This window comes from Lagopus muta, chromosome 1, assembly GCF_023343835.1.
Source record: "Lagopus muta isolate bLagMut1 chromosome 1, bLagMut1 primary, whole genome shotgun sequence".
NCBI classification, from domain to species: Eukaryota; Metazoa; Chordata; class Aves; order Galliformes; family Phasianidae; genus Lagopus; species Lagopus muta.
In genome coordinates this window covers 78,305-101,193 of record NC_064433.1, presented here as the reverse complement: position 1 = coordinate 101,193, position 22,889 = coordinate 78,305, and the positions used below count along the sequence as shown (strand labels likewise).

The 22,889-nt window shown below is 59.4% G+C and overlaps 4 protein-coding genes and 4 non-coding genes across 21 annotated transcripts in view; 5 read left to right on the top strand and 3 right to left on the bottom strand.

Moving 5' to 3' along the window:
• NME6 (NME/NM23 nucleoside diphosphate kinase 6) overlaps positions 1-13,887 on the top strand; it is a 125,513-nt gene extending 111,626 nt beyond the window's left edge. The window contains exon 6 of the transcript XR_007373258.1: positions 12,924-13,887. The gene's annotated coding sequence lies outside the window, so the exon portion shown is untranslated. The remainder of the gene's footprint in view (positions 1-12,923) is intronic.
• Positions 95-5,945, top strand: LOC125684174 (dehydrogenase/reductase SDR family member 4-like). Of its 8 annotated transcripts, none has more exons than XR_007373235.1 (8): positions 95-227; positions 699-876; positions 1,412-1,513; positions 1,624-1,694; positions 1,797-1,848; positions 2,130-2,264; positions 2,679-4,448; positions 4,809-5,945. XR_007373235.1 is itself a non-coding variant. In XM_048926118.1 (7 exons), exons 1-7 carry the CDS (start codon positions 115-117, stop codon positions 2,682-2,684), a joined length of 657 nt encoding a protein of 218 aa, XP_048782075.1. In that variant the 5' UTR covers positions 95-114; the 3' UTR covers positions 2,685-5,945. The 8 variants fall into 8 exon arrangements, 6 of the variants coding, with proteins under 6 accessions (XP_048782075.1, XP_048782092.1, XP_048782101.1 ...); XR_007373234.1 differs by having other exon boundaries at positions 2,679-4,714; XM_048926118.1 differs by having other exon boundaries at positions 2,679-5,945.
• Positions 5,738-5,928, top strand: LOC125688489 (U2 spliceosomal RNA). Its single transcript, XR_007374749.1, has one exon. It is a non-coding gene; the product is annotated as a U2 spliceosomal RNA (small nuclear RNA).
• LOC125684002 (uncharacterized) lies at positions 5,971-10,741 on the bottom strand. 7 transcript variants are annotated; one of them, XR_007373202.1, is made up of 4 exons: positions 7,542-10,741; positions 7,005-7,092; positions 6,251-6,417; positions 5,971-6,082 (listed from the first exon to the last, which is right to left on the bottom strand). XR_007373202.1 is itself a non-coding variant. In XM_048925635.1 (2 exons), the coding sequence occupies exons 1-2, from the start codon at positions 10,659-10,661 to the stop codon at positions 8,809-8,811; spliced, it is 1,701 nt and encodes a 566-aa protein (XP_048781592.1). In that variant the 5' UTR covers positions 10,662-10,741; the 3' UTR covers positions 7,101-8,808. The 7 variants fall into 7 exon arrangements, 2 of the variants coding, with proteins under 2 accessions (XP_048781592.1, XP_048781603.1); XR_007373201.1 differs by lacking the exons at positions 5,971-6,082; positions 6,251-6,417 and adding an exon at positions 6,424-6,793 and having other exon boundaries at positions 6,906-7,092; XR_007373200.1 differs by lacking the exons at positions 5,971-6,082; positions 6,251-6,417 and adding an exon at positions 6,424-6,793 and having other exon boundaries at positions 6,942-7,092.
• LOC125688488 (U2 spliceosomal RNA) lies at positions 12,236-12,426 on the top strand. Its single transcript, XR_007374748.1, has one exon. It is a non-coding gene; the product is annotated as a U2 spliceosomal RNA (small nuclear RNA).
• A 139-nt stretch (positions 13,888-14,026) lies between the features above and the next one.
• Positions 14,027-14,217, bottom strand: LOC125688530 (U2 spliceosomal RNA). Its single transcript, XR_007374788.1, has one exon. It is a non-coding gene; the product is annotated as a U2 spliceosomal RNA (small nuclear RNA).
• Positions 14,218-18,161: 3,944 nt separating this feature from the next.
• On the top strand, positions 18,162-18,352 carry LOC125688519 (U2 spliceosomal RNA). The gene has a single exon (XR_007374777.1). It is a non-coding gene; the product is annotated as a U2 spliceosomal RNA (small nuclear RNA).
• Positions 18,353-19,375: 1,023 nt separating this feature from the next.
• Positions 19,376-22,798, bottom strand: LOC125687865 (dehydrogenase/reductase SDR family member 4-like). The gene is made up of 8 exons (XM_048933151.1): positions 22,664-22,798; positions 22,010-22,187; positions 21,372-21,473; positions 21,190-21,260; positions 21,036-21,087; positions 20,620-20,754; positions 20,182-20,237; positions 19,376-20,084 (listed from the first exon to the last, which is right to left on the bottom strand). The coding sequence occupies exons 1-8, from the start codon at positions 22,774-22,776 to the stop codon at positions 19,970-19,972; spliced, it is 822 nt and encodes a 273-aa protein (XP_048789108.1). The 5' UTR covers positions 22,777-22,798; the 3' UTR covers positions 19,376-19,969.
• Positions 22,799-22,889: the final 91 nt, after the last annotated feature.

Below are 22,889 nucleotides of genomic sequence, written 5' to 3'. Positions count from 1 at the left end.
CCCCCCCCCCCCCCCCCCCCCCCCCCCGTCAGCCCTCCCGACCCCCCCAGCGCTCCCGGCCCCTCCTCCCGCCCCTCCCCTCCCAGTGCAAAGGCCGTGGGGCGGAGCAGGGCGATGTGGAGCGCTATGGGGCGAGCGGGGCTGGGGGCTTTGTCCGGGGGGGCTGCCCCTAATTCCGGGAGGAACCTGGAAGGGAAAGTGGCTCTGGTGACCGCCGCCACCGACGGGTGAGTGACCTACAACGCCCCGTGGCCCCTCGGCTCCTTCGCTCCCCCCCATTGCTCCCATCTCCCCTTTGCCCCACCGGTGACCCATAGCCCTCTAAGTCCCCTTTGGCCCCCATGTTCCCCCGTAACCCCCGTGTACCCATGGGAACTCCTCTTCATCATCCCACAGCTTCCCCACATCCCCACAGCCCCATATGTCCCCTTTGTCACACCAAACCAGTCTCCCCATAAACCTCCCCATAGCCTTCATCAACTCAGAATCCCCAAGTCCTCCCAGCCCCCCCCTGCATCGCCCCATAACCCTTCTGACTCTGTAGACACTTCCGATGTTTCTCCATCACCCCATAACCCCCCCCCCCATTATCCCATATATCCCCACGTCTCTCTAGACCCACCATGTCCCCACGACCCCCCCATGTTCCCCCAAGAACCCCTCTCCCCGCAGTGCCCCCTGCCTCCCCCTCCCCACAGGATCGGGCTGGCGGTGGCACAGAGGCTGGGGGAGGCGGGGGCCCGGGTGCTGCTGAGCTCCCGGCGTCAGCACAACGTGGATGCGGCCGTGCAGAAGCTGCGGGCTCAGGGTCTGGAGGTCAGCGGGGTGGTGTGCCATGTGGGGCAGCCCCAGGACCGGCAGCGCCTGGTGCAGACGGTGAGGGGTTGGGGATGTGGGGTTATGGGGGCAGTGGAGGTGGGAGGGGGATAGAGGGAGATATGGTGCACTGGGGAGCGATAGGGTTGTGGAGGGCAGGGGGTCGGTGGGAGCCCATGGGGTTATGCAGGGTCGGTGGGGCTATGGAGATAATGGGTTACTGGGGGCAGTGAGGCTATGGGGTGCAATGGGGCTATGGGGTCCCATGGAGTCAAAGAGCTCTGTGGTCAGGGAGGTCCCGTGGGGTTGTAGAGCACCATGGAAGTTCCATTGTTGTATGGGGAACTGCTGGGGTACCATCACTCTGTGGGGTGCGTGGGGATCCCATCATTCGGTGGGACTCGATGGGGGGCCACCCGTCTGTGAGTAGTCCCATGGGGTTATGTGTCACCATGGGATTCCATTGTTTGGTGGGGGCTCCCATTGGTCTGTGGAGGCCTCACTGAACCTGGTATCTGGGTACCGCGTGGGGTTATGGGGTCGTCCCACTGGTCTGTGGGGGCCCAATCACTCTTTGGGGTGAATCCTTCCGCAGGCATTGGACACCTATGGTGCCATTGACATCCTGGTCTCCAACGCCGCCGTCAACCCCGTCATGGGCAGCACCCTGGAGGTCGAGGAGGCAGCCTGGGAGAAGGTGACCCACCCACCGCCCCCTCCTCTCCACACACACCCTGCCCCACTGACCACAAGCACTGACCACGACCCACTGACTGCACCCCACTCTCATGGCTCTGCCCTCTCCAGATCTTCCAGGTGAACGTAACGGCAGCAGCGATGCTGGTGAAGCTGGTGTTGCCCCACATGGAGAAGAGAGGGTGAGAGGGGGTGGGCTGTGGTGGGAGAGAGGGGTTTGATGGAGAGAGGGGCTTCTTGGGGGTGGGCCCATCTGACAGCGCTCCCCCCTTTTCTTCCTGCAGTGGAGGCGCCGTGGTGTTGGTGACATCAGTGGCCGGCTTTATTCCCAACCCAGTGAGCGGGGGGCAATGGAGGCGGGCGAGGACTGCTGGGATGGGGGGAAGGGGTGGAACAGGGAGTGACGGTGGGTGCAGTGGGGAGGTGGTGGGGGCGGTCAGACAGTGGGGTGGAGGAATGGTGGGCGGTGGGTGGAAGAAGGGCAAGGGGGAGGAATGGCTGCTGGGACGCACGGCGTGCAGCCGCTGATGGGACAGATGGACGTGTGGTTGGGACAGACAGTAGAGGGACATGGAGACAGGCAGACGGGTTGGTGTGATCACTCCTGTGCCCCGCAGACTCTGGGCCCATACAGCGTGAGCAAAACAGCACTGCTGGGGCTGGTGAAGGTGTTGGCCCCGGAGCTGCGCGCCCGCGGAGTGCGGCTCAACGCCGTCGCACCCGGCCTCATCCAGACCCGCTTCAGTGCCGCCGTGAGGGCGGGGGGGTCATGGGAATGGGGGGGCTGGGGGGGGCCGTGGGGCGGTGCTCAGAGCCCCGTGGTGGGGAATGCAGAGGGGTGGAGCTGTGCCTGGGGTGCGGGTCAGAGAATGATAGAATCACAAGGTTGGGAAGGACCTGCAGGAGCAATCACGGCCCTGAGCACCACGTCCAAATGGTTTTTAAACTCATCCAGGGCTGGTGACTCAGCCCATCCCAATGCTTAACAACCCCTTCTGTACAGAAGTGCTTCCTAACATCTGCACTTATTCTGGCACGACTTGAAGCCGTTTCCCTTCATCCTGTCACCAGTGAGAAGAGCAGCCCTGCTCTCGCTGTCTCCCTGTGTGGCTTCACTGCGTACCTGTGATCATCACAAGCTGCTTGCTGTCACGGTTTATCCTTAGATGTAAGTCCGTGACAAGGGGGCACAGGCCCCGGGGAGAAGAAAAAAAGAAGAAGAAAAGAAAGAAAAGAATCGAGGGTACGAACGGTTTGCCGCGACCCGGCCTGACGGAGACCAGCTCAAGATGCCTGGGACAGACGGGCTTAGGCTCTGGTGGCACAAAAGCAATGTTTATTGAAGGCTCATTCTTTTTATAGACTGGATACACTACAAGATTGTAAATAATTAGCAAGTGTGAAACAAAGCACAAAGCAAAGGCTTGTGTGCAAGCAGCTGTTCTTGTACTCCCTTATCCTAGTTTCTTGTGTTCTGCTTACCAAAACGTAAGTTCTTTCTTCCTTTGCCAATCAGTCACTGTTGTTTTTGCTAGAAGTATCCATCCCTTTCAGGATGAAACACTGTAACACGTTACTGACCCTTTCAGGCCAGTCACGTAGTCCGCACAACAACAGTTCTCTTCACCGGCCGCCCCGTGCGCTCCGGGAGAGGGGGCAGGGCGGAGAGCTAGCCGGTAGTTTTAACGAAGAGAAAACACGACGGCAACGATCTGAGGAGGGAGGGTAATGCACTGAATCTGACTAAATCAAACAACACGGGAGAGACGAGGCTGTCAGCAATGGGAGTCAGACCACGACTGCAGGCCAGCTGAGACGCCGAGCCGGGCCGGGCGGGGAGAGGCAGCCGCCGCGCGTCCCGTCCGCAGCTCCGCCCCGCTGCCTCTGCCCGCAGGTCCTCGGGGACGCCGCCCCTCCCCTCCCCTCCCCGCCCGTCGGGATACCCAGAGTCCACAACAGCAAACGGAACCGTCTCTGTTCAGCCAGTCTGGCCTCCCTGCCTGTCGGCTCTTCTTCCATGGCTTGGGGAAGTTCAGCTCCTGCACCGTTAAAATGACTTCCTTAACGTATTCCCAGCCTTCCTGGGCTCCCATGCCCTCCAAAGCTTCCTCCCAGCAGATGCTCTCAGCCGTGGCCCAAAGAGGCCAAAGTCTGTCCTCCGGAAGTCCGAGCCGGCAGCTCTCCTGACTCTCCTGCAGGCTTCCACAAGGATGGAGCAATCCAGCATCTCGTGATCATGGTCCCCCACATGGCTTCCAACCTTTGCACCCCCCACAAGACCTCTGTTAACAAACAGCAGGACCAGGATTTTGCTTTCCTCCGTTGGCTCCTTCACCAGCTGTGCCAGGAATTTCTCTCCCACACACTCTGGCAACCTCCAGGACTGTTCCCTGTGTGCTGTATCCTAAATCCAGCAGATGTCGGGGAAGGTGAAGTCCCCCATAAGAACAATGCGGAGAGACCTTGAGACCTCACCCAAGTGTCTATGAAGTGTCTCGTCCACCTCCTCATCCTGGTTGGGTGGCCTGGAGCAGACTCCCGTGATAATGCCAGTCTTACTGGGCTTCCCTTTTCTTCTGACCCATCCGTTCTCATTAATCATTCATTTCCATACATTTGCATTCTTTCTGAACACAGAGGGCTCCACCACCGCCTTTCCTGCCTCGCCTCTCTTTGGATACGTTGGCAGCCACCCACCACAGCACTCCAGCTGTGAGCCATCGCGCCACGTTTCCCTGATGGCGACCGTATCACAGCTTTCCAACCACACAGTGGCCTCCAGCTCCTGTTTATCACCTGTGCTGCCTGCATCGCTGTAAATGCACCTGAGCTGGGCCTCCTTTGGAGCGGCCGTAGCCCTGATACCTCTTGGCCACACTCAGGTGTTTCTGCAACCACCAACCTCACACCAGCCCTCCTGTTCTTCCTACAAAAAGGTGAGTCGTCCTCCTCCCTCACCAAGACACGAGGCTGTGGGATCTTTCCAGCACATCCCTGTCCCACAAGCACCGGCACGTTACACACAGGCTCTGCTCCAATGACCCCAGCTACACCCCACCTCCTTTATACCTAGTTCATCAACTCTGTCAGTGAATAGAACTCAATCGATGAACCTTCCCAACTCCATCGTAAGACCCCTCCAGTGGGAGAAGCTGCTCCTATCAGCTGCCTGCAGGCCTGGCTTCGTGCAAATCGAGCAGAGGTCACAAAACCCAACCCCTGCAGGGCACACCAGGCTTGGAGGCAGGTTTTATTCAGTTGGCCCATCATATTGAGTTCCTCATTGTTCCCTATAGCTGGAAGGACAGAGGAGAACACAGCTTGTGCTTCCAAACCCCTGACCTGTCGCCCCAAGGCTCTGAAGTCCTTTTTCACAGTCCTTAGGGAAATTCTTCCTGTATCATCGCTGCCAACCTGAAACAACAGGAGGCGGTAATCTGAGGGCCAAAACATGGAAGGAACTTTATTCCTCACATCTTTAACCCGGGCCCCCAGGAGGCAGCAGAGCTCCCTGTGTGGAGGGCCTGGTCTGCATATCAACGCTTCTGCTCCCTTCAGCAGAGTCACAATGACAACGACCGATCATTTTCTCTTTACTGAAGAGGCTTTAATGCCAAGTGCAGTCTGGTTAGACTTTGGTGACGCCGAGCGATGGAAAGAGGCAGAAGGAAGGATTGACCGACGGCTTTGCTGTGCGCAGCAGCCTTGCAATGACCTCAAAGCTGATGGGATTGGTTAACGTGGGAATACTTTCTGCTTCCTGCAGGGGACGAAGCTGTCGGCTCTGCTGCACACCCACAACTTCTCAGTGTGGCACAGGGCTGAGCTGATCCTGTCCCCATTCAGGTACGCACATCGGCCTCCGCCTCGCAGCTGGAACCCGAGCACAGCAGGGAGCAGAATGGGAAACCCAATCCCAGCCCATCGCAAACAGACCCTGACAGACATCCCAGCAGAGCATCAAAGGAGACAGGGATGAGCTCGAAGGCGGGGCTTCGGCGGAGGGGCGGGGCTATGCTAATCTGCGCCGAATGGGCCGCCGGTAGCGCCCAAACACGAAGAACCGCGGAACGGCGGGGCAGCCATCGGGCAGACGGGGAGCGCAGTTGGGGATGGGAAGCGGGGCTGGAGCGGCGGGGGAGGGTCGGTGCGGGCGGCGTGTGCGCGTCCGTGAGATGTCGGGGGTGGGCGTTGGGGTGGGTGGCGCCCGGGCAGTTGGGGAGGCATCGCTTCTCGGCCTTTTGGCTAAGATCAAGTGTAGTATCTGTTCTTATCAGTTTAATATCTGATACGTCCTCGATGAGAGGACTTTATATTAAACGGATTTTTGGGCGCGGGAGTTGGACCCGGAGCTTGCTCCCTCCGCTCCGCGCATCGTCCCGGTATGGCAGTACCTCCGGGCACGGTGCACCTCCCCTCTCGGGGAGGAGTGTTGGTGGTGAAAAGCAGATCTGAAAATGGCAGAGCGCGGCTGCCTCCAGCGGTTGTGCCCCGTTCCCGTAGCCGCTCTGCGCACCTCAGCCCTCCTCCCGTCCCCTCCTACCGACGCGGCTCACACGGAGGTTTCCCGCTGCTCCCGGCACATTGATGTAAGTGGTGGGGGGCACCGCACCGCGCGGTCCGGTCGTGCGGCCCCGGCCGACCGCACGGCTCCCCCTATGGGCGGATCTCCGCAGAGCGCCGCGCCGTGTGGCGCTGCGTGCGCGCTGCCGAGGGAAGGACGGCTTTGGGATCTTACCCCTCATTGCGGGGCGTTTTTCCGTCGTTTGACCGCTGTACGGACGGGGCCCCAGGAGCGCGCTTCTGTACTCAGTGCGGGTGTGACTTTGAGCCACCGAAGGAACGGACGCTCTTCGGTCCCGGGAAGAGGAGGCTGAGGGAGACATCACTGCTCTCTTCCGATACCTGAAAGATGACGGGGCTGCTCTGTTCTCACTGCTGACAGGACGAGGGGAAATGGCCTCAGGTTGTGCCAGGGGAGGTTTAGGTTGGATCTCAGGAAAAACTTCTTTACGGAAAGGGCTGTTAAGCAGTGGGATGGGCTGCCAGGGAGGTGGTTGAGCCACCATCCCTGGATGTGTTTAAAACCCGTTTGGATGTGGTGCTCAGGGACATGATTTAGTGGAGAATGTTAGAGTTGGGGTAGGATGGTTGGGTTGGGGTTGGACTTCATTATCCTGGGGGTCTTTTCCAAACGCAGCAGTTCTGTGATTCATTCAGGCCATGGCAGTCTACCGTCAGCCTCCATTCTCCACTGGCTTTATGCACCGGCCGTATGGGGCTGTTAAAGGTGAGAGGGTTTTGCTGATCACTCCCTGACTCTCTAGCTGACGAATCAACTCAGGAACGGGGAGCAAGGAGTCCCTGTTGGTGCGGTGCTGCCGTCTGCGCACCGTTTTTGTGGCAGTCGGCACCTGCTGCTCTTTTACCCATAGCAACCCCACAGCAGACGGATCTTCTGACAGGCCAGGCAGAACAGACAGCTGCTTCACCTTGTGTGCGTCTGCAGCAGCTCCTCCAAAGGCCCATCGATACCCCTTGGGATCCTTGAAATGCCCCCTTGATGTGCGGAATCAAACTCTGTAACCCAAGATTGTAAGATTACCAAGCAGGTGTGGTTTATTCAGTGCTGCGCAGACACTGGGTGCAAGGGGCATTGATCCGCCTGACTTGCACACCGTCTAGAGAAATCGTGCTACAGATATAGGCGAAACTAATACATAATCAATAGTTTTCCCTGGATTCGGATCCATATTCATTACACCCCGACAGTTCATTAGTGTGCACACCCTCCCCTCTTGTGTGTGGATAGTGGGTCGTGGGATGAAGATTTGTTGTTTTCCTTGCAAAGGCTTCTGACCGTTTTTGCTGTCAACTCCTGGCCTTTCAGGGGGGGCATCCCCCAAACCAGTTTCTTCTCTACATTCCTGGTCTATCAACTATCTCTAACTATTCCCCTTCACCCCCTTATTCTCAGCCACTGTGAAGCCTTCTTGCCTTTTGACTTTCACTTATGGGGCCCGTCTCACCTTTCACCCTCCCGAGGTAATCCATACCCAGGATGCATGCAGCCCCTGGGCCAGCACTGACCGTCGCCGAGTCATCTCTGGATCCGTCTGGGACTGCGGCACCGGGACAGCAGAGCCTCAGGGCCAAAACCAGGGAGGGAACAAAGAGGAAAAGAAGGAAACGAAAACCAGGGTCCACCATCTCAGAAGGAAAGTTAATTATCGGGTGCTAATAGCAGAAACAGAAGTGAGTTGGGATTGCGGCTAATGAATGAAATCAACGAGCGCCCGGAGCCGGCGGAGCGGCGGCAGACAGCGCCGTCACGTGACTCGGAACCGCGCCGTCACGTGACTCGGAGCCGCGCCGCCTTCCCTCCGGGCGGAGCACTGCAGCGGGGCCGGCGCTGGGAGCTGCAGTTCGGCTCCTCTGCGCCCCGCAGAGCCGCAAATATCCGCCGTGCCGGAACTGCGGCCCGAACTCCTTCACTGCCGCTGCGCTGCACGGCGCTGTGATGTGGAGCCCTGATAACGAACATCGCAGAGCCGTCACATTGCAGCCCTGATCCCACAGCACCGCCTCATGTTGACAAACGACAATTAACTCGCGTTAAACGCACACGCAGACGTGGGATCCTGGCCGCGCTGCCCCTTTCAGCAGCGCATTCCCTTGGTGCGCACTGCACAGCCCCATTCCCGTCACACACAGCTGCACCCTGAGCACAAACAGCCCCACGGACAGCTCTGCCCTTTCCGGAGGCTGGAAGGCCCCAAGCCGCTTTGTCCAGCGCGTTCTTTACATGCACTGCAGGGACCTCATCTCCCCGTGCAGCATGCAGGGAGCTGCATGGGCTAGGGCCAGCACGATCGATAGATCCTCTGGTATTGACCAACCAGGGGGCTTCTGCCAAATGCTTCTCCCAGAGCTGCAATGTTCCACCACCCGCTGCTTTCAACGTGGTTTTGAACAACCCATCGCAGCGTCTGATCTTACCAGAAGCTGTGCATGACAGGGGATGTGATAAATGCACTCAGCGCCATCGTCTTTGGCACAAATATCCACAAGGGAATGTTTGAAATGAGCCCCGTTATCTGACTCCATTCTCCCTGCACTGCCACGTCACCACAGCACTTGTTTCTCCAGACCCCACTTGGTGTTTCGGGCGCCAGCATGGGGTACTGCAGACGTTTCACAGCACCAGTGGTTGCCTCCACCACGGTGAGCACAAAACGCTTACCTTTATGGGTTCGTGACAAGGTGATGGCGTCAACCTGCCACGCCTCCCCATATTCATATTTTGCCATTGCCTTCCCCCATCAGAGGTTTTGTCCTCTTGCCTTGTTGAATTGCAGCACGTGTGTCATGGCCACGAATCAGCTGTGCAATAGTGTCCGTAGTTCAGTCCACCCCTCGGTCTGCAGCCCACTTCTATGCTGCATCCCCTCCCTGATGGCCTGAGGTCCCACGGGCCCAACGAGGTACAAATCATCCCTTCCCCCCACCTGAGGGCAGGGCCCCCCATTGCTTACCTGCAGTAAGTGGAGCAGTTGCATGCTGGTTGATCTCTGCTGTAATTCTCTCACCCGAGCTCGGAGCGCAGCCGTGGGTTTTTTACGCCACTCCTTCATGTCTTCTCCATGCTCACGTAAGTAACTCCACAAGGCAGCACGTGCCATACATCTACTGCTGTCGTTTGCTTGCGTGGGAGAGCGTTTGCCATTGATAGCTGAGATTTTGGGTGGCGCAGGTGAGGAGGAGGGTTCATCACCTTTAATCAGTGTGATCAGCTCCTTCAGCAGACTCGTTAGGTCCTGATCTTCGCTGGCTGTTTCTGACCCTGCCACGGGTTCACCACGATTCACTGACAGGGACGCTTCCTCTGGCATGCCGCCCTGTTTCCTCTCCTTTTTACCTGCCATCTTATCCATCCTCTTCTCTGCTTTATCCATTCTTTCTGTTATTTCTGAGGTGGCTGAAACGTAACCGTGGAATAGAAGTAGTTGTTGTTCAAAGATCTGAAGTCTAATAATCAGTTCAAACACGGGGGGCCTCCTCTGTTGCTTCTCGTACCTATGGGACATCGATGCCAGCACACCCAGGTACCTTTCTGGTGCTGTTCTTGTGAGATTCCACACAACATCTGACGTGATCCTCACATTCTCAGGATCACGGCGGTTCGGGCGTGGATCATTGGGGATGAACATGGGGTCACACAACATCTCCGCCACGGCCGTCTCTCTCAAATACTGGATACCTTCTTTAAGAGTCTTCCACCTTTTCACTTCAGGCTCCAGATCATCTTTGAAGGGATGCCTTTCCTTCACGGCCAATAACATTCGTTCCCAGAGGGTGGTGACTCCGCGCAGACATCTACTGATCCCTCTGTCAATAGCTGAGTCTCCGGCAATGCTGCCCAGCTGGCGAGCCCCGTTTCCATCTAGAAGCACACTGCTGGCCCCGCTGTCCCAACAGCGAAGCAGCCAGGTGACAACAGCTTCGTTTGGGTGCCGTACAAACTCCTCTCTTGAGCGGTGGAATTCAGTCACCTCCCGAGCTGGGCGAGCAGTGCTAACAGCAAATTCCTCCTCCTCACTCTCCTCTCCGTGGCTCTCAGCTCTTTCCGCTGCTGCTCTCGATGGCGGTGCTGTTGGGGACGGTCCCTGCCCTGCATCTTCCTCCACTTCTTCCACTTCTTCTTCTTCTCCCCTCTGTTCCACATGCGATGACACCGGGGGTCCCGACGCCCCCAAGTCCTGTCCTAAGCCTCCCCATTCTTGCTGCCGCTCAGCATTCTCTGCTTTAGGAGAAGACTTCTTGCACACGAAGTAGATGAGAAGGATGGAGAGGAAGACATTCAGGAGGATGGACAACGCGATCCCCGATTCGGCATTCCAAACGGGCGTAAAGAACTGAGCAGAGAACCCGGAAAGCGGCCTGAGCACGGAGCTGCGTGTGAGATCGGCTGCTCGCAGCGGGAGGGACGGCTGCCAGGCAGAGATCTCCAGCAGTGCCAGGAACTGGTTCCATATCCCTACAACTCCCAAACTGCAAACGATGAACACGATGAGAGACCAAAGCGTCCGGAGGAACGAGACGAACTTTGTTCCAGCACGCAGCGCTCCTGAAAGGAAGAACGGATTCATTGCAGCCGTCGGGAGAAGCAAGAAGGGAGAAGAGCTGAGCGCAGCGCGCTGCTCCGCCGCAACGAGCAGAGGCACGTGATCCCCGCAGGCCACGTGACCCCCCCGCAGCGCCTCCCACCCCCCCCCCGCCCCCGGATCGCAGCGTTAACCCTTTAACTGCCGGTGCTTTCCGCGGTGTGCGGACGGGGAATAACGGCGACAGAAAGCGCCGAACCGCCCCGCGGTGCTGACAGATCCGCAGCGGCTGAGGTCGTGTCTGCAGCGGGAGAAAAGTTTGAGCGGCCACGGATGTCCAGAGCTCCCGGCGGAGCGAGCAAACGTTACGATTTTGTGCCCAGAAATCATTGCTAATAGGCATCGTCCCACCGAGCACAGCGATGAAGAGTTCATCGAGAGCGCGAGCGAGGAGCAGCGCCTGGGGAAGCGAAGGACGCCGAGCAGACGGGAATGGGGCTGAAAGGGCGGCAGGCGGCAGCGGAGAGCGAGGAACGGAGGCTGAGCGTTCGGACGTGTTTGCGGCCCTGCGCTGGACTCTTTCCAAGAGATCCCTGCCTTTTTTGCACTGGGGAGCCCAGAACTGGGCCCAGTACTCCAGGCTCCTTGGGCAACCTGTTGCAGTGCCTCACCGCCTCACCTCCGGCTGAAAAACTTGCTCCTCATATCCAAACCAAACCTCCCCTGTCTCACTTTAAAGCCATTCCCCCTTGTCCCATCACCATCCACCCTCATACACAGTTTTCAAGCACTGAAGGCCACCATGAGGTCTCCCTGCAGCCTTCTCTCCTCCAAGCCAAGCAATCCCAGTTCCCTCAACCTCTCCTCACAGCAGAGCTGCTCCAGCCCTCTGCCATCTCAGTGCCTCCTCTGACCCGCTCCAAGAGCTCCACGTCCTTCCTGTGCCGGGTTCCCCAGGCCTAAGTGCAGCGCTGCAGATGGGGCCTCGTCTTGGAAAAGGACGAACTAGCAGTCGGGTTGGACAGCTGGGATCTGATGATTGAACTCTGAATTGCAACGGGGGAAGTTCAATAAGGGGAGGAAGGGGCCTGGTGATAAACGTAACTGAGACCCCAAACGCAGTGAGAGACCCAAGAGAGAGAATCAGGATAGCGGTTATAGGAATTGTTAATTAGTGTGTGAGATCCATCAGCGACGGCATCACCCAGCGATGCCCCAAATCACACCATGGAGCTCACAACTGTGGAGCAGCGCCCAACAGGAGGGAGGGACGGGCGGGGCCGGCAGTGCGGCTCGTCAATGAGAGGATGGACGGGGTGTGGGCGGGGCCTGCGGGGCAGCGCTCCAATGGGGCGGAGGAAGGCGTTGTGGGCGGTGCTTGGGCTTAGAGGCAGGTCTATGCTAATCAGAAGCGCGGGGGTCGGTGGGAGCAGCAGCATCCACGCCGCTAAGCCTGACGCTGTCGTGACAACGGCGGTGTGAGAGTGGGGCGGGAGCGGTGCGCAGTTGGGGAGCAGCGGTGGGGCGGTGGGGAAGGGTCGGTGCGGGCGGCGTGTGCGCGTCCGTGAGATGTCGGGAACGCGCGTGGGGCCGGTTGGTGTTCGGGGAGGTGTGCATGTATCGCTTCTCGGCCTTTTGGCTAAGATCAAGTGTAGTATCTGTTCTTATCAGTTTAATATCTGATACGTCCTCGATGAGAGGACTTTATATTAAACGGATTTTTGGGCGCGGGAGTTGGACCCGGAGCTTGCTCCCTCCGCTCCGCGCATCGTCCCGGTATGGCAGTACCTCCGGGCACGGTGCACCTCCCCCCAGTGGGAGGAGCGTTGGTGGTGAAGGGCAGAGCGGCAGGCGGTGTTTGGTGCGGAGCAGTGTGCTGCTGCGTTCCCGCAGGGGGCGCTGCTGGCCGCTGTTCTTGGCGCTGGGTCCCGCTGAGCGCCGTTAGCGGGGCGCGGCGCTGCACTGTGTGCGCTGCTCGAACGGCGGGGCCGGCTGGAGCTGCTGCTGGCGTTCGGAGGTCGGTGGGTGCGACGCAGGACTCCGGACACGGAGCCGATGAGCGTTTGGATCGCTTCCCATTCCTCTTCCAATTTTGTTCCTCGGTCCTTTGCTTTCTAATGCAGCTTTGCCTTTATTTCTCCCAGCTGCTGTTCCCCACTGCCTTTCCCCGACTTTTGAAGTCGAGGGAGGGCAGATGGAGGTTGGATGCCAGGGGGAAGTTGTGTGCTGTGAGAGCGGGGAGGGGCTGGAACAGCTGCCCAGAGAGGCTGTGATTCCCCATCTGTCCCTGGAGGTGTTGGAGGCCAGGTTGGATGGGGCCCTGGGCAGCCTGGGCTGCTGTGAAACGGAGAGGTTGGTGGCCCTGCGTGTGGTGGAGGGTTGGAGCTTCGTGAGCCTTGAGGTCCCTTCCAACCCGGGCCATTCTGTGATTCTGTGACACCCTTCTGCGAGCACAAGAGCTCTCCACCCCCCAGCAGAAGAAAATGAGCAGAGGAGGCAGGCGGCCAGCATGGCTGAGCAAGGACCCACAGCTGAATCTGAGGGAAAAGTGGGAAATGTACAAGAAGTGGAAGCAGGGTTGTGCAACCTGGGAGGAACACGGGGCTGCTGTCTGCGTGTGCAGAGATAGATTAGGAAAGCCAAGGTGCAGATGGAGCTGAACTTGGCGAGCAATGTGAAAGATAACAAGAAGGGGTTGTACAGGTCCATAGGCAGGAGGAGACAGGCCAAGGAGAGCGTTCCCCTCTGATGAAAGGCAACGGGGAGCTGCCTTCCTCAGACATGGAAAAAGCTGAGGTGCTCCATGAGTGCTTTGCTTCAGTCTTCACGGGTGGTCAGGCTCCTCCCCATGCCTGCCACGACCCTGAAGCTCCAGGTGTGGGTGAGAGGAGCCGATTCCATCCAGAGGGACCTGGACAGGCTGGAGAAGCGGGCCCGTGAAAACCTGATGAAGCTCAATAAGGCCAAGCGCAGGGTGCTGCAGCGGGTCGGGGCAATGCCAGCTCTTGATGCAGGCTGGGCGAAGATGTCCTTGAGAGCGGCCCTGCAGAGAAGGACTTGGGGGTCTTGGCGGACCAGAAGCTGGGCACGAGCCATCAGTGCGCGCTCGCAGCCCGGAAGGACAGCTGTGATCCGGGCTGCATGAAAACGGGGCGGCCAGCAGGGACAGGGAGGCTCCACCAGCGGCTCCGGCCGCCCCCGCCGTCCGAGCAGCGCACACAGCGCAGCGCCGCGCTCCGCTAACGGCGCTCAGCGGGACCCAGCGCCGAGAACAGCGGCCAGCAGCGCCCCCTGCGGGAACGCAGCAGCACACTGCTCCGCAGCAACGGGAACGGGGCACAACCGCTGGAGGCAGCCGCGCTCTGCCATTTTCAGATCTGCTTTTCACCACCAACACTCCTCCCCGAGAGGGGAGGTGCACCGTGCCCGGAGGTACTGCCATACCGGGACGATGCGCGGAGCGGAGGGAGCAAGCTCCGGGTCCAACTCCCGCGCCCAAAAATCCGTTTAATATAAAGTCCTCTCATCGAGGACGTATCAGATATTAAACTGATAAGAACAGATACTACACTTGATCTTAGCCAAAAGGCCGAGAAGCGATGCCTCCCCAACTGCCCGGGCGCCACCCACCCCAACGCCCACCCCCGACATCTCACGGACGCGCACACGCCGCCCGCACCGACCCTCCCCCGCCGCTCCAGCCCCGCTTCCCATCCCCAACTGCGCTCCCCGTCTGCCCGATGGCTGCCCCGCCGTTCCGCGGTTCTTCGTGTTTGGGCGCTACCGGCGGCCCATTCGGCGCAGATTAGCATAGCCCCGCCCCTCCGCCGAAGCCCCGCCTTCGAGCTCATCCCTGTCTCCTTTGATGCTCTGCTGGGATGTCTGTCAGGGTCTGTTTGCGATGGGCTGGGATTGGGTTTCCCATTCTGCTCCCTGCTGTGCTCGGGTTCCAGCTGCGAGGCGGAGGCCGATGTGCGTACCTGAATGGGGACAGGATCAGCTCAGCCCTGTGCCACACTGAGAAGTTGTGGGTGTGCAGCAGAGCCGACAGCTTCGTCCCCTGCAGGAAGCAGAAAGCATTCCCACGTTAACCAATCCCATCAGCTTTGAGGTCATTGCAAGGCTGCTGCGCACAGCAAAGCCGTCGGTCAATCCTTCCTTCTGCCTCTTTCCATCGCTCGGCGTCACCAAAGTCTAACCAGACTGCACTTGGCATTAAAGCCTCTTCAGTAAAGAGAAAATGACCGGTCGTTGTCATTGTGACTCTGCTGAAGGGAGCAGAAGCGTTGATATGCAGACCAGGCCCTCCACACAGGGAGCTCTGCTGCCTCCTGGGGGCCCGGGTTAAAGATGTGAGGAATAAAGTTCCTTCCATGTTTTGGCCCTCAGATTACCGCCTCCTGTTGTTTCAGGTTGGCAGCGATGATACAGGAAGAATTTCCCTAAGGACTGTGAAAAAGGACTTCAGAGCCTTGGGGCGACAGGTCAGGGGTTTGGAAGCACAAGCTGTGTTCTCCTCTGTCCTTCCAGCTATAGGGAACAACGAGGAACTCAATATGATGGGCCAACTGAATAAAACCTGCCTCCAAGCCTGGTGTGCCCTGCAGGGGTTGGGTTTTGTGACCTCTGCTCGATTTGCACGAAGCCAGGCCTGCAGGCAGCTGATAGGAGCAGCTTCTCCCACTGGAGGGGTCTTACGATGGAGTTGGGAAGGTTCATCGATTGAGTTCTATTCACTGACAGAGTTGATGAACTAGGTATAAAGGAGGTGGGGTGTAGCTGGGGTCATTGGAGCAGAGCCTGTGTGTAACGTGCCGGTGCTTGTGGGACAGGGATGTGCTGGAAAGATCCCACAGCCTCGTGTCTTGGTGAGGGAGGAGGACGACTCACCTTTTTGTAGGAAGAACAGGAGGGCTGGTGTGAGGTTGGTGGTTGCAGAAACACCTGAGTGTGGCCAAGAGGTATCAGGGCTACGGCCGCTCCAAAGGAGGCCCAGCTCAGGTGCATTTACAGCGATGCAGGCAGCACAGGTGATAAACAGGAGCTGGAGGCCACTGTGTGGTTGGAAAGCTGTGATACGGTCGCCATCAGGGAAACGTGGCGCGATGGCTCACAGCTGGAGTGCTGTGGTGGGTGGCTGCCAACGTATCCAAAGAGAGGCGAGGCAGGAAAGGCGGTGGTGGAGCCCTCTGTGTTCAGAAAGAATGCAAATGTATGGAAATGAATGATTAATGAGAACGGATGGGTCAGAAGAAAAGGGAAGCCCAGTAAGACTGGCATTATCACGGGAGTCTGCTCCAGGCCACCCAACCAGGATGAGGAGGTGGACGAGACACTTCATAGACACTTGGGTGAGGTCTCAAGGTCTCTCCGCATTGTTCTTATGGGGGACTTCACCTTCCCCGACATCTGCTGGATTTAGGATACAGCACACAGGGAACAGTCCTGGAGGTTGCCAGAGTGTGTGGGAGAGAAATTCCTGGCACAGCTGGTGAAGGAGCCAACGGAGGAAAGCAAAATCCTGGTCCTGCTGTTTGTTAACAGAGGTCTTGTGGGGGGTGCAAAGGTTGGAAGCCATGTGGGGGACCATGATCACGAGATGCTGGATTGCTCCATCCTTGTGGAAGCCTGCAGGAGAGTCAGGAGAGCTGCCGGCTCGGACTTCCGGAGGACAGACTTTGGCCTCTTTGGGCCACGGCTGAGAGCATCTGCTGGGAGGAAGCTTTGGAGGGCATGGGAGCCCAGGAAGGCTGGGAATACGTTAAGGAAGTCATTTTAACGGTGCAGGAGCTGAACTTCCCCAAGCCATGGAAGAAGAGCCGACAGGCAGGGAGGCCAGACTGGCTGAACAGAGACGGTTCCGTTTGCTGTTGTGGACTCTGGGTATCCCGACGGGCGGGGAGGGGAGGGGAGGGGCGGCGTCCCCGAGGACCTGCGGGCAGAGGCAGCGGGGCGGAGCTGCGGACGGGACGCGCGGCGGCTGCCTCTCCCCGCCCGGCCCGGCTCGGCGTCTCAGCTGGCCTGCAGTCGTGGTCTGACTCCCATTGCTGACAGCCTCGTCTCTCCCGTGTTGTTTGATTTAGTCAGATTCAGTGCATTACCCTCCCTCCTCAGATCGTTGCCGTCGTGTTTTCTCTTCGTTAAAACTACCGGCTAGCTCTCCGCCCTGCCCCCTCTCCCGGAGCGCACGGGGCGGCCGGTGAAGAGAACTGTTGTTGTGCGGACTACGTGACTGGCCTGAAAGGGTCAGTAACGTGTTACAGTGTTTCATCCTGAAAGGGATGGATACTTCTAGCAAAAACAACAGTGACTGATTGGCAAAGGAAGAAAGAACTTACGTTTTGGTAAGCAGAACACAAGAAACTAGGATAAGGGAGTACAAGAACAGCTGCTTGCACACAAGCCTTTGCTTTGTGCTTTGTTTCACACTTGCTAATTATTTACAATCTTGTAGTGTATCCAGTCTATAAAAAGAATGAGCCTTCAATAAACATTGCTTTTGTGCCACCAGAGCCTAAGCCCGTCTGTCCCAGGCATCTTGAGCTGGTCTCCGTCAGGCCGGGTCGCGGCAAACCGTTCGTACCCTCGATTCTTTTCTTTCTTTTCTTCTTCTTTTTTTCTTCTCCCCGGGGCCTGTGCCCCCTTGTCACGGACTTACATCTAAGGATAAACCGTGACAGCAAGCAGCTTGTGATGATCACAGGTACGCAGTGAAGCCACACAGGGAGACAGCGAGAGCAGGGCTGCTCTTCTCACTGGTGACAGGATGAAGGGAAACGGCTTCAAGTCGTGCCAGAATAAGTGCAGATGTTAGGAAGCACTTCTGTACAGAAGGGGTTGTTAAGCATTGGGATGGGCTGAGTCACCAGCCCTGGATGAGTTTAAAAACCATTTGGACGTGGTGCTCAGGGCCGTGATTGAGCAGAGGGTTGTTGGAGTTGGGGTAGGATGATTGACTCGTGGTTTATTGGATCATCTTTAAGATCGTTTCCAACCCCAGCAATTCTATGACTCTGTGACTCGTTGCTGTGTTTCTGCTCAAAGTAGCTGTCACGCTGTTCTTCAGGGCAGCGGCTGAACCAGCTCTGTGCTTCTGTGCCAGACATCACCGCACCGCAGCAAAGAGCCTCCATGTGTCGCTCAGCAGCGCTACGAGGCGGCTTTAAGCCGTCCCCTTCTGCTCCAAGCTCAGACGGCGGGCAGCACCGCAGCCGCGCGGCCCCCGACACCGCCACGCTGCGCAGCACCCGCCCTGCGACCCCGGCGTCCGAGCGGCCGCACTTCCGCAGTGTGACAGCACGGCGGGGGCGGGGCTTCGACGGAGGGGCGGGGCTATGCTAATCTGCGCCGAATGGGCCGCCGGTAGCGCCCAAACACGAAGAACTGCGGAACGGCGGGGCAGCCATCGGGCAGACGGGGAGCGCAGTTGGGGATGGGAAGCGGGGCTGGAGCGGCGGGGGAGGGTCGGTGCGTGCGGCGTGTGCGCGTCCGTGAGATGTCGGGGGTGGGCGTTGGGGTGGGTGGCGCCCGGGCAGTTGGGGAGGCATCGCTTCTCGGCCTTTTGGCTAAGATCAAGTGTAGTATCTGTTCTTATCAGTTTAATATCTGATACGTCCTCGATGAGAGGACTTTATATTAAACGGATTTTTGGGCGCGGGAGTTGGACCCGGAGCTTGCTCCCTCCGCTCCGCGCATCGTCCCGGTATGGCAGTACCTCCGGGCACGGTGCACCTCCCCTCTCGGGGAGGAGTGTTGGTGGTGAAGGGTAGAGCAGCAGGTGGTGTTTGGTGCGGAGCGGTGTGCTGCTGTGTTCCCGCAGGGGGCGCTGCTGGCCGCTGTTCTTGGCGCTGTGTGCGCTGCTCGGACGGCGGGGGCGGCCGGAGGCGCTGGTGGGGTTGGGGGTCGGTGGGTGCGACGCAGAGCTCCTGCTACGGAGCCGCTGAGCGTTTGGGTCGCTTCCCATTCCCCTCCCAATTTCGCTCCTCGGTTTTTTGCTTTGGCAACAAGATGCTAAAGGCAACAAGAAGGGATCCAGGTACATCAGTCCGAAAAGGCAGGCCGATGAGAGCGTACCTCCTCTGCTAAGTGGGAAAGGAGAACTGGCTACAACAGGTATGGAGGAGGTTGAGGTACTCAGTGCGTTCTCTGCCTCAGGCTTTGCTGGCAGCCGGGATTCTCACATCCCTGAACCTCACATCCCTGAACCTGAACCTCCAGGTGGGAACCGGGGGAGCAAACTCCTCCCTGCTGCAAGGGCAGAGCAAATCTGTGACTGACTGTTGAGAATGAATGTGTACAAGTGCCTGGGGCTGGATGGCGTGCAACCCAGGGTCCTACGGGAGCTGGCTGAGCTGGCTGCCAGGCAAAGTCCCCAGGGACTGGAAAAAGGGAAGCATCAAAGGGAGGAAGAAAGGAGGAACTGGGGAGCTACAGGCTGCTGGGTCTCCCCGCTGAGCCTGGGAAGATGTAGGAGCAGATTCTCCTGGAAGAGTTCAGGCACATGAGGGATGAGCGTGTGATCCGAGACAGCCAGCACTGCTTCACCAAGGGAGGGCTGTGCCTGACCCATTGGCGGCCTCCTGTGCTGGAGTGACAGCACTGGTGGACAAAGGGGGACAAAAGCCCCAAGGGGGAGATCCAAGGAGATGCCACCTCAATGCCTGTCCCTTCAAGATGGCTGCCAACGCTGCCAGGATGGTCACTCCCACGTTGATGCTGTGACGGCACTCCGCCATGGCCCCAAATAGACACCTCTGAGCTGTAACCAGGGCAGCGTCAGTGGATTTATTGGGGGATCCAAAGTGCCTCAAACATGCTGAAGTGACCCCAAATTTACCTGGCAGCTCCTAGAATGTCCCCTGTGGATCCTGGTGTCCCTGAGATGTCGCTATGCCTCCATGTCCCCATAGATTTCCCCAAACGCCCCATATTGACTTCAGTGTCTCCTACAAAGCCCCTTCCACTTCTCCGTAGACCACAATATCCCCCACAGATCCCAAGCACCCCCTACAGCCCTCGGTATTCCTTATAGACCACCCCGGATGTCCCCAGATGCTTCTGTAAGCCTCAGTATTCCCTGTTGCTCCCCCTAGAAACACTACGGTGACATCCAAGGGGACACTGGGGACTACAAAGACCTCCACGGCACACCCAGAAGTTTTCTGCAGGCCCCAGCTCCCCCCGGATGGCCCCAGGTGCCTCCTATAGACCTGGAGGTCTACCCATAGGTCCCCTCATCCTCCTGGACTAAAGCTCAGCATCCCGTCAGGTGTCCCCAGAGCTCCCCTACAGGCACGGATGTCTCTCCCACCACCCCGCTGCCACACAGTGATGCCATCCCTCTTTGGGGCTCTTTAGAGGCGGGACGGCGTCCCCCCGGCCACCACCACGGTCTCTCCCACCACGTAGGAGGCGGCGGGGGAGCAGAGGAATGCCACCACCTCGGCCACATCCGATGGCGTTCCCAGCCTGCGGACAGGGGAAGACACCGCAGGGTCACTCCTTGTCACCGCCACCACCCACAGGTCCCCGTCCCCATGCTGAGGCTCTCGGGGCCGTTCCCCACCTGTCGATCCCCATGAAGGACATCGTCTGTTCCTTGGTGGCCTCGTTCTTCCACAGCTGCAACACAGGGACACCGCAGGCTGCTCACCTCCAGCCCCGCCCATCGCAGACCCCTCCCCCCACCGGCTCCGCCCACCCGACCCGTCCCCCCATTGGTTGTCAGATCGTCCACCACCAAGAGGCTCCGCCCACCCCACAACCACGCCCAGCCCCCGACCCCCACCCCACATAGGAGGCCCTGCTTCGTGCCCTGCCCCGCTCAGACCCCTTGGCTGGACAAGATGCTCCTGCAGGTCCTTCCCAACCTTGTGATTCTATCATTCTCTGACCCGCACCCCAGGCACAGCTCCACCCCTCTGCGTTCCCCACCACGGGGCTCTGAGCACTGCCCCACGGCCCCCCCCCAGCCCCCCCATTCCCATGACCCCCCCGCCCTCACGGCGGCACTGAAGCAGGTCTGGATGAGGCCGGGTGCGACGGCGTTGAGCCGCACTCCGCGGGCGCGCAGCTCCGGGGCCAACACCTTCACCAGTCCCAGCAGTGCTGTTTTGCTCACGCTGTATGGGCCCAGAGCCTGCGGGGCACAGGAGTGATCACACCAACCCGTCTGTCCGTCCGCATGTCCCTCTGCTGTCTGTCCCAACCACACGTCCATCTGTCCCATCAGCGGCTGCACGCCGTGCGTCCCAGCAGCCATTCCTCCCCCTTGCCCTTCTTCCACCCACCGCCCACCATTCCTCCACCCCACTGTCTGACCACCCCCACCACCTCCCCACTGCACCCACCGTCACTCCCTGTCCCACCCCTTCCCCCCATCCCAGCAGTCCTCGCCCGCCTCCATTGCCCCCCGCTCACTGGGAAGGGCATAAAGCCGGCCACTGATGTCACCAACACCACGGCGCCTCCACTGCAGGAAGAAAAGGGGGGAGCGCTGTCAGATGGGCCCACCCCCAAGAAGCCCCTCTCTCCATCAAACCCCTCTCTCCCACCACAGCCCACCCCCTCTCACCCTCTCTTCTCCATGTGAGGCAACACCAGCTTCACCAGCATCGCTGCTGCCGTTACGTTCACCTGGAAGATCTGGAGAGGGCAGAGCCATGAGAGTGGGGTGCAGTCAGTGGGTCGTGGTCAGTGCTTGTGGTCAGTGGGGCAGGGTGTGTGTGGGGAGGACGGGGGGGGGGGGCAGGTCACCTTCTCCCAGGCTGCCTCCTCGACCTCCAGGGTGCTGCCCATGACGGGGTTGACGGCGGCGTTGGAGACCAGGATGTCAATGGCACCATAGGTGTCCAATGCCTGCGGAAGGATTCACCCCAAAGAGTGATTGGGCCCCCACAGACCAGTGGGACGACCCCATAACCCCACGGGATACCCAGATACCAGGTTCAGTGAGGCCTCCACAGACCAATGGGAGCCCCCACCAAACAATGGGATCCCATGGTGACACGTAACCCCATGGGACTACTCACAGACGGGTGGCCCCCCATCGAGTCCCACCGAATGATGGGATCCCCACGCACCCCACAGAGCGATGGTACCCCAGCAGTTCCCCATACAACAATGGAACTTCCATGGTGCTCTACAATCCCACGGGACCTCCCTGACCGCAGAGCTCTTTGACTCCATGGGACCCCATAGCCCCATTGCACCCCATAGCCTCACTGCCCCCAGTAACCCATTATCTCCATAGCCGCACCGACCCTGCATAACCCCATGGGCTCCCACCGACCCCCTGCCCTCCACAACCCTATCGCTCCCCAGTGCACCATATCTCCCTCTATCTCCCTCCCACCTCCACTGCCCCCCATAACCCCACATCCCCACCCCCTCACCGTCTGCACCAGGCGCTGCCGGTCCTGGGGCTGCCCCACATGGCACACCACCCCGCTGACCTCCAGACCCTGAGCCCGCAGCTTCTGCACGGCCGCATCCACGTTGGGCTGACGCCGGGAGCTCAGCAGCACCCGGGCCCCCGCCTCCCCCAGCCTCTGTGCCACCGCCAGCCCGATCCTGTGGGGAGGGGGAGGCTGGGGGCACTGCGGGGAGAGGGGTTCTTGGGGGAACATGGGGGGGTCGTGGGGACATGGTGGGTCTAGAGAGACGTGGGGATATATGGGATAATGGGGGGGGGGTTATGGGGTGATGGAGAAACATCGGAAGTGTCTACAGAGTCAGAAGGTTTATGGGGCGATGCAGGGGGGGGCTGGGAGGACTAGGGGATTCTGAGTTGATGGAGGCTATGGGGAGGTTTATGGGGAGACTGGTTTGGTGTGACAAAGGGGACATATGGGGCTGTGGGGACGTGGGGAGGCTGTGGGATGATGAAGAGGCTACGGAGTTCCCATGGGTACACGGGGGTTACGGGGGAACATGGGAGCCAAAGGGGACTTAGAGGGCTATGGGTCACCGGTGGGGCAAAGGGGAGATGGGAGCAATGGGGGGGAGCGGAGGAGCCGAGGGGCCACGGGACGTTGTAGGTCACTCACCCGTCGGTGGCGGCGGTCACCAGAGCCACTTTCCCTTCCAGGTTCCTCCCGGAATTAGGGGCAGCCCCCCCGGACAAAGCCCGCAGCCCCGCTCGCCCCATAACGCCCCACATCGCCCCGCTCCGCCCCACGGCCTTTGCCCTGCGAGGGGAGGGGCGGGAGGAGGGGCCGGGAGCGCTGGGGGGGTCGGGAGGGCCGACGGGGGGGGCGGCAGGGGGGGAGAGGC

Coding starts and splice junctions, on each gene's coding strand:
- LOC125687865 (XM_048933151.1), bottom strand. CDS start 22,776: ATGTGGGGCGTTATGGGGCGAGCGGGGCTGCGGGCTTTGTCCGGGGGG. Junction 20,755..21,035: donor CCGGCTTTATGCCCTTCCCA/GTGAGCGGGGGG, acceptor TGTGCCCCGCAG/GCTCTGGGCCCATACAGCGT. Junction 20,238..20,619: donor AGACCTGCTTCAGTGCCGCC/GTGAGGGCGGGG, acceptor CCTGTGTTGCAG/CTGTGGAAGAACGAGGCCAC.
- LOC125684174 (XM_048926110.1), top strand. CDS start 115: ATGTGGAGCGCTATGGGGCGAGCGGGGCTGGGGGCTTTGTCCGGGGGG. Junction 1,514..1,623: donor AGGAGGCAGCCTGGGAGAAG/GTGACCCACCCA, acceptor TGCCCTCTCCAG/ATCTTCCAGGTGAACGTAAC. Junction 1,849..2,129: donor CCGGCTTTATTCCCAACCCA/GTGAGCGGGGGG, acceptor TGTGCCCCGCAG/ACTCTGGGCCCATACAGCGT.
- LOC125684002 (XM_048925635.1), bottom strand. CDS start 10,661: ATGAATCCGTTCTTCCTTTCAGGAGCGCTGCGTGCTGGAACAAAGTTC. Junction 8,896..9,047: donor AACTGCTCCACTTACTGCAG/GTAAGCAATGGG, acceptor ACTATTGCACAG/CTGATTCGTGGCCATGACAC.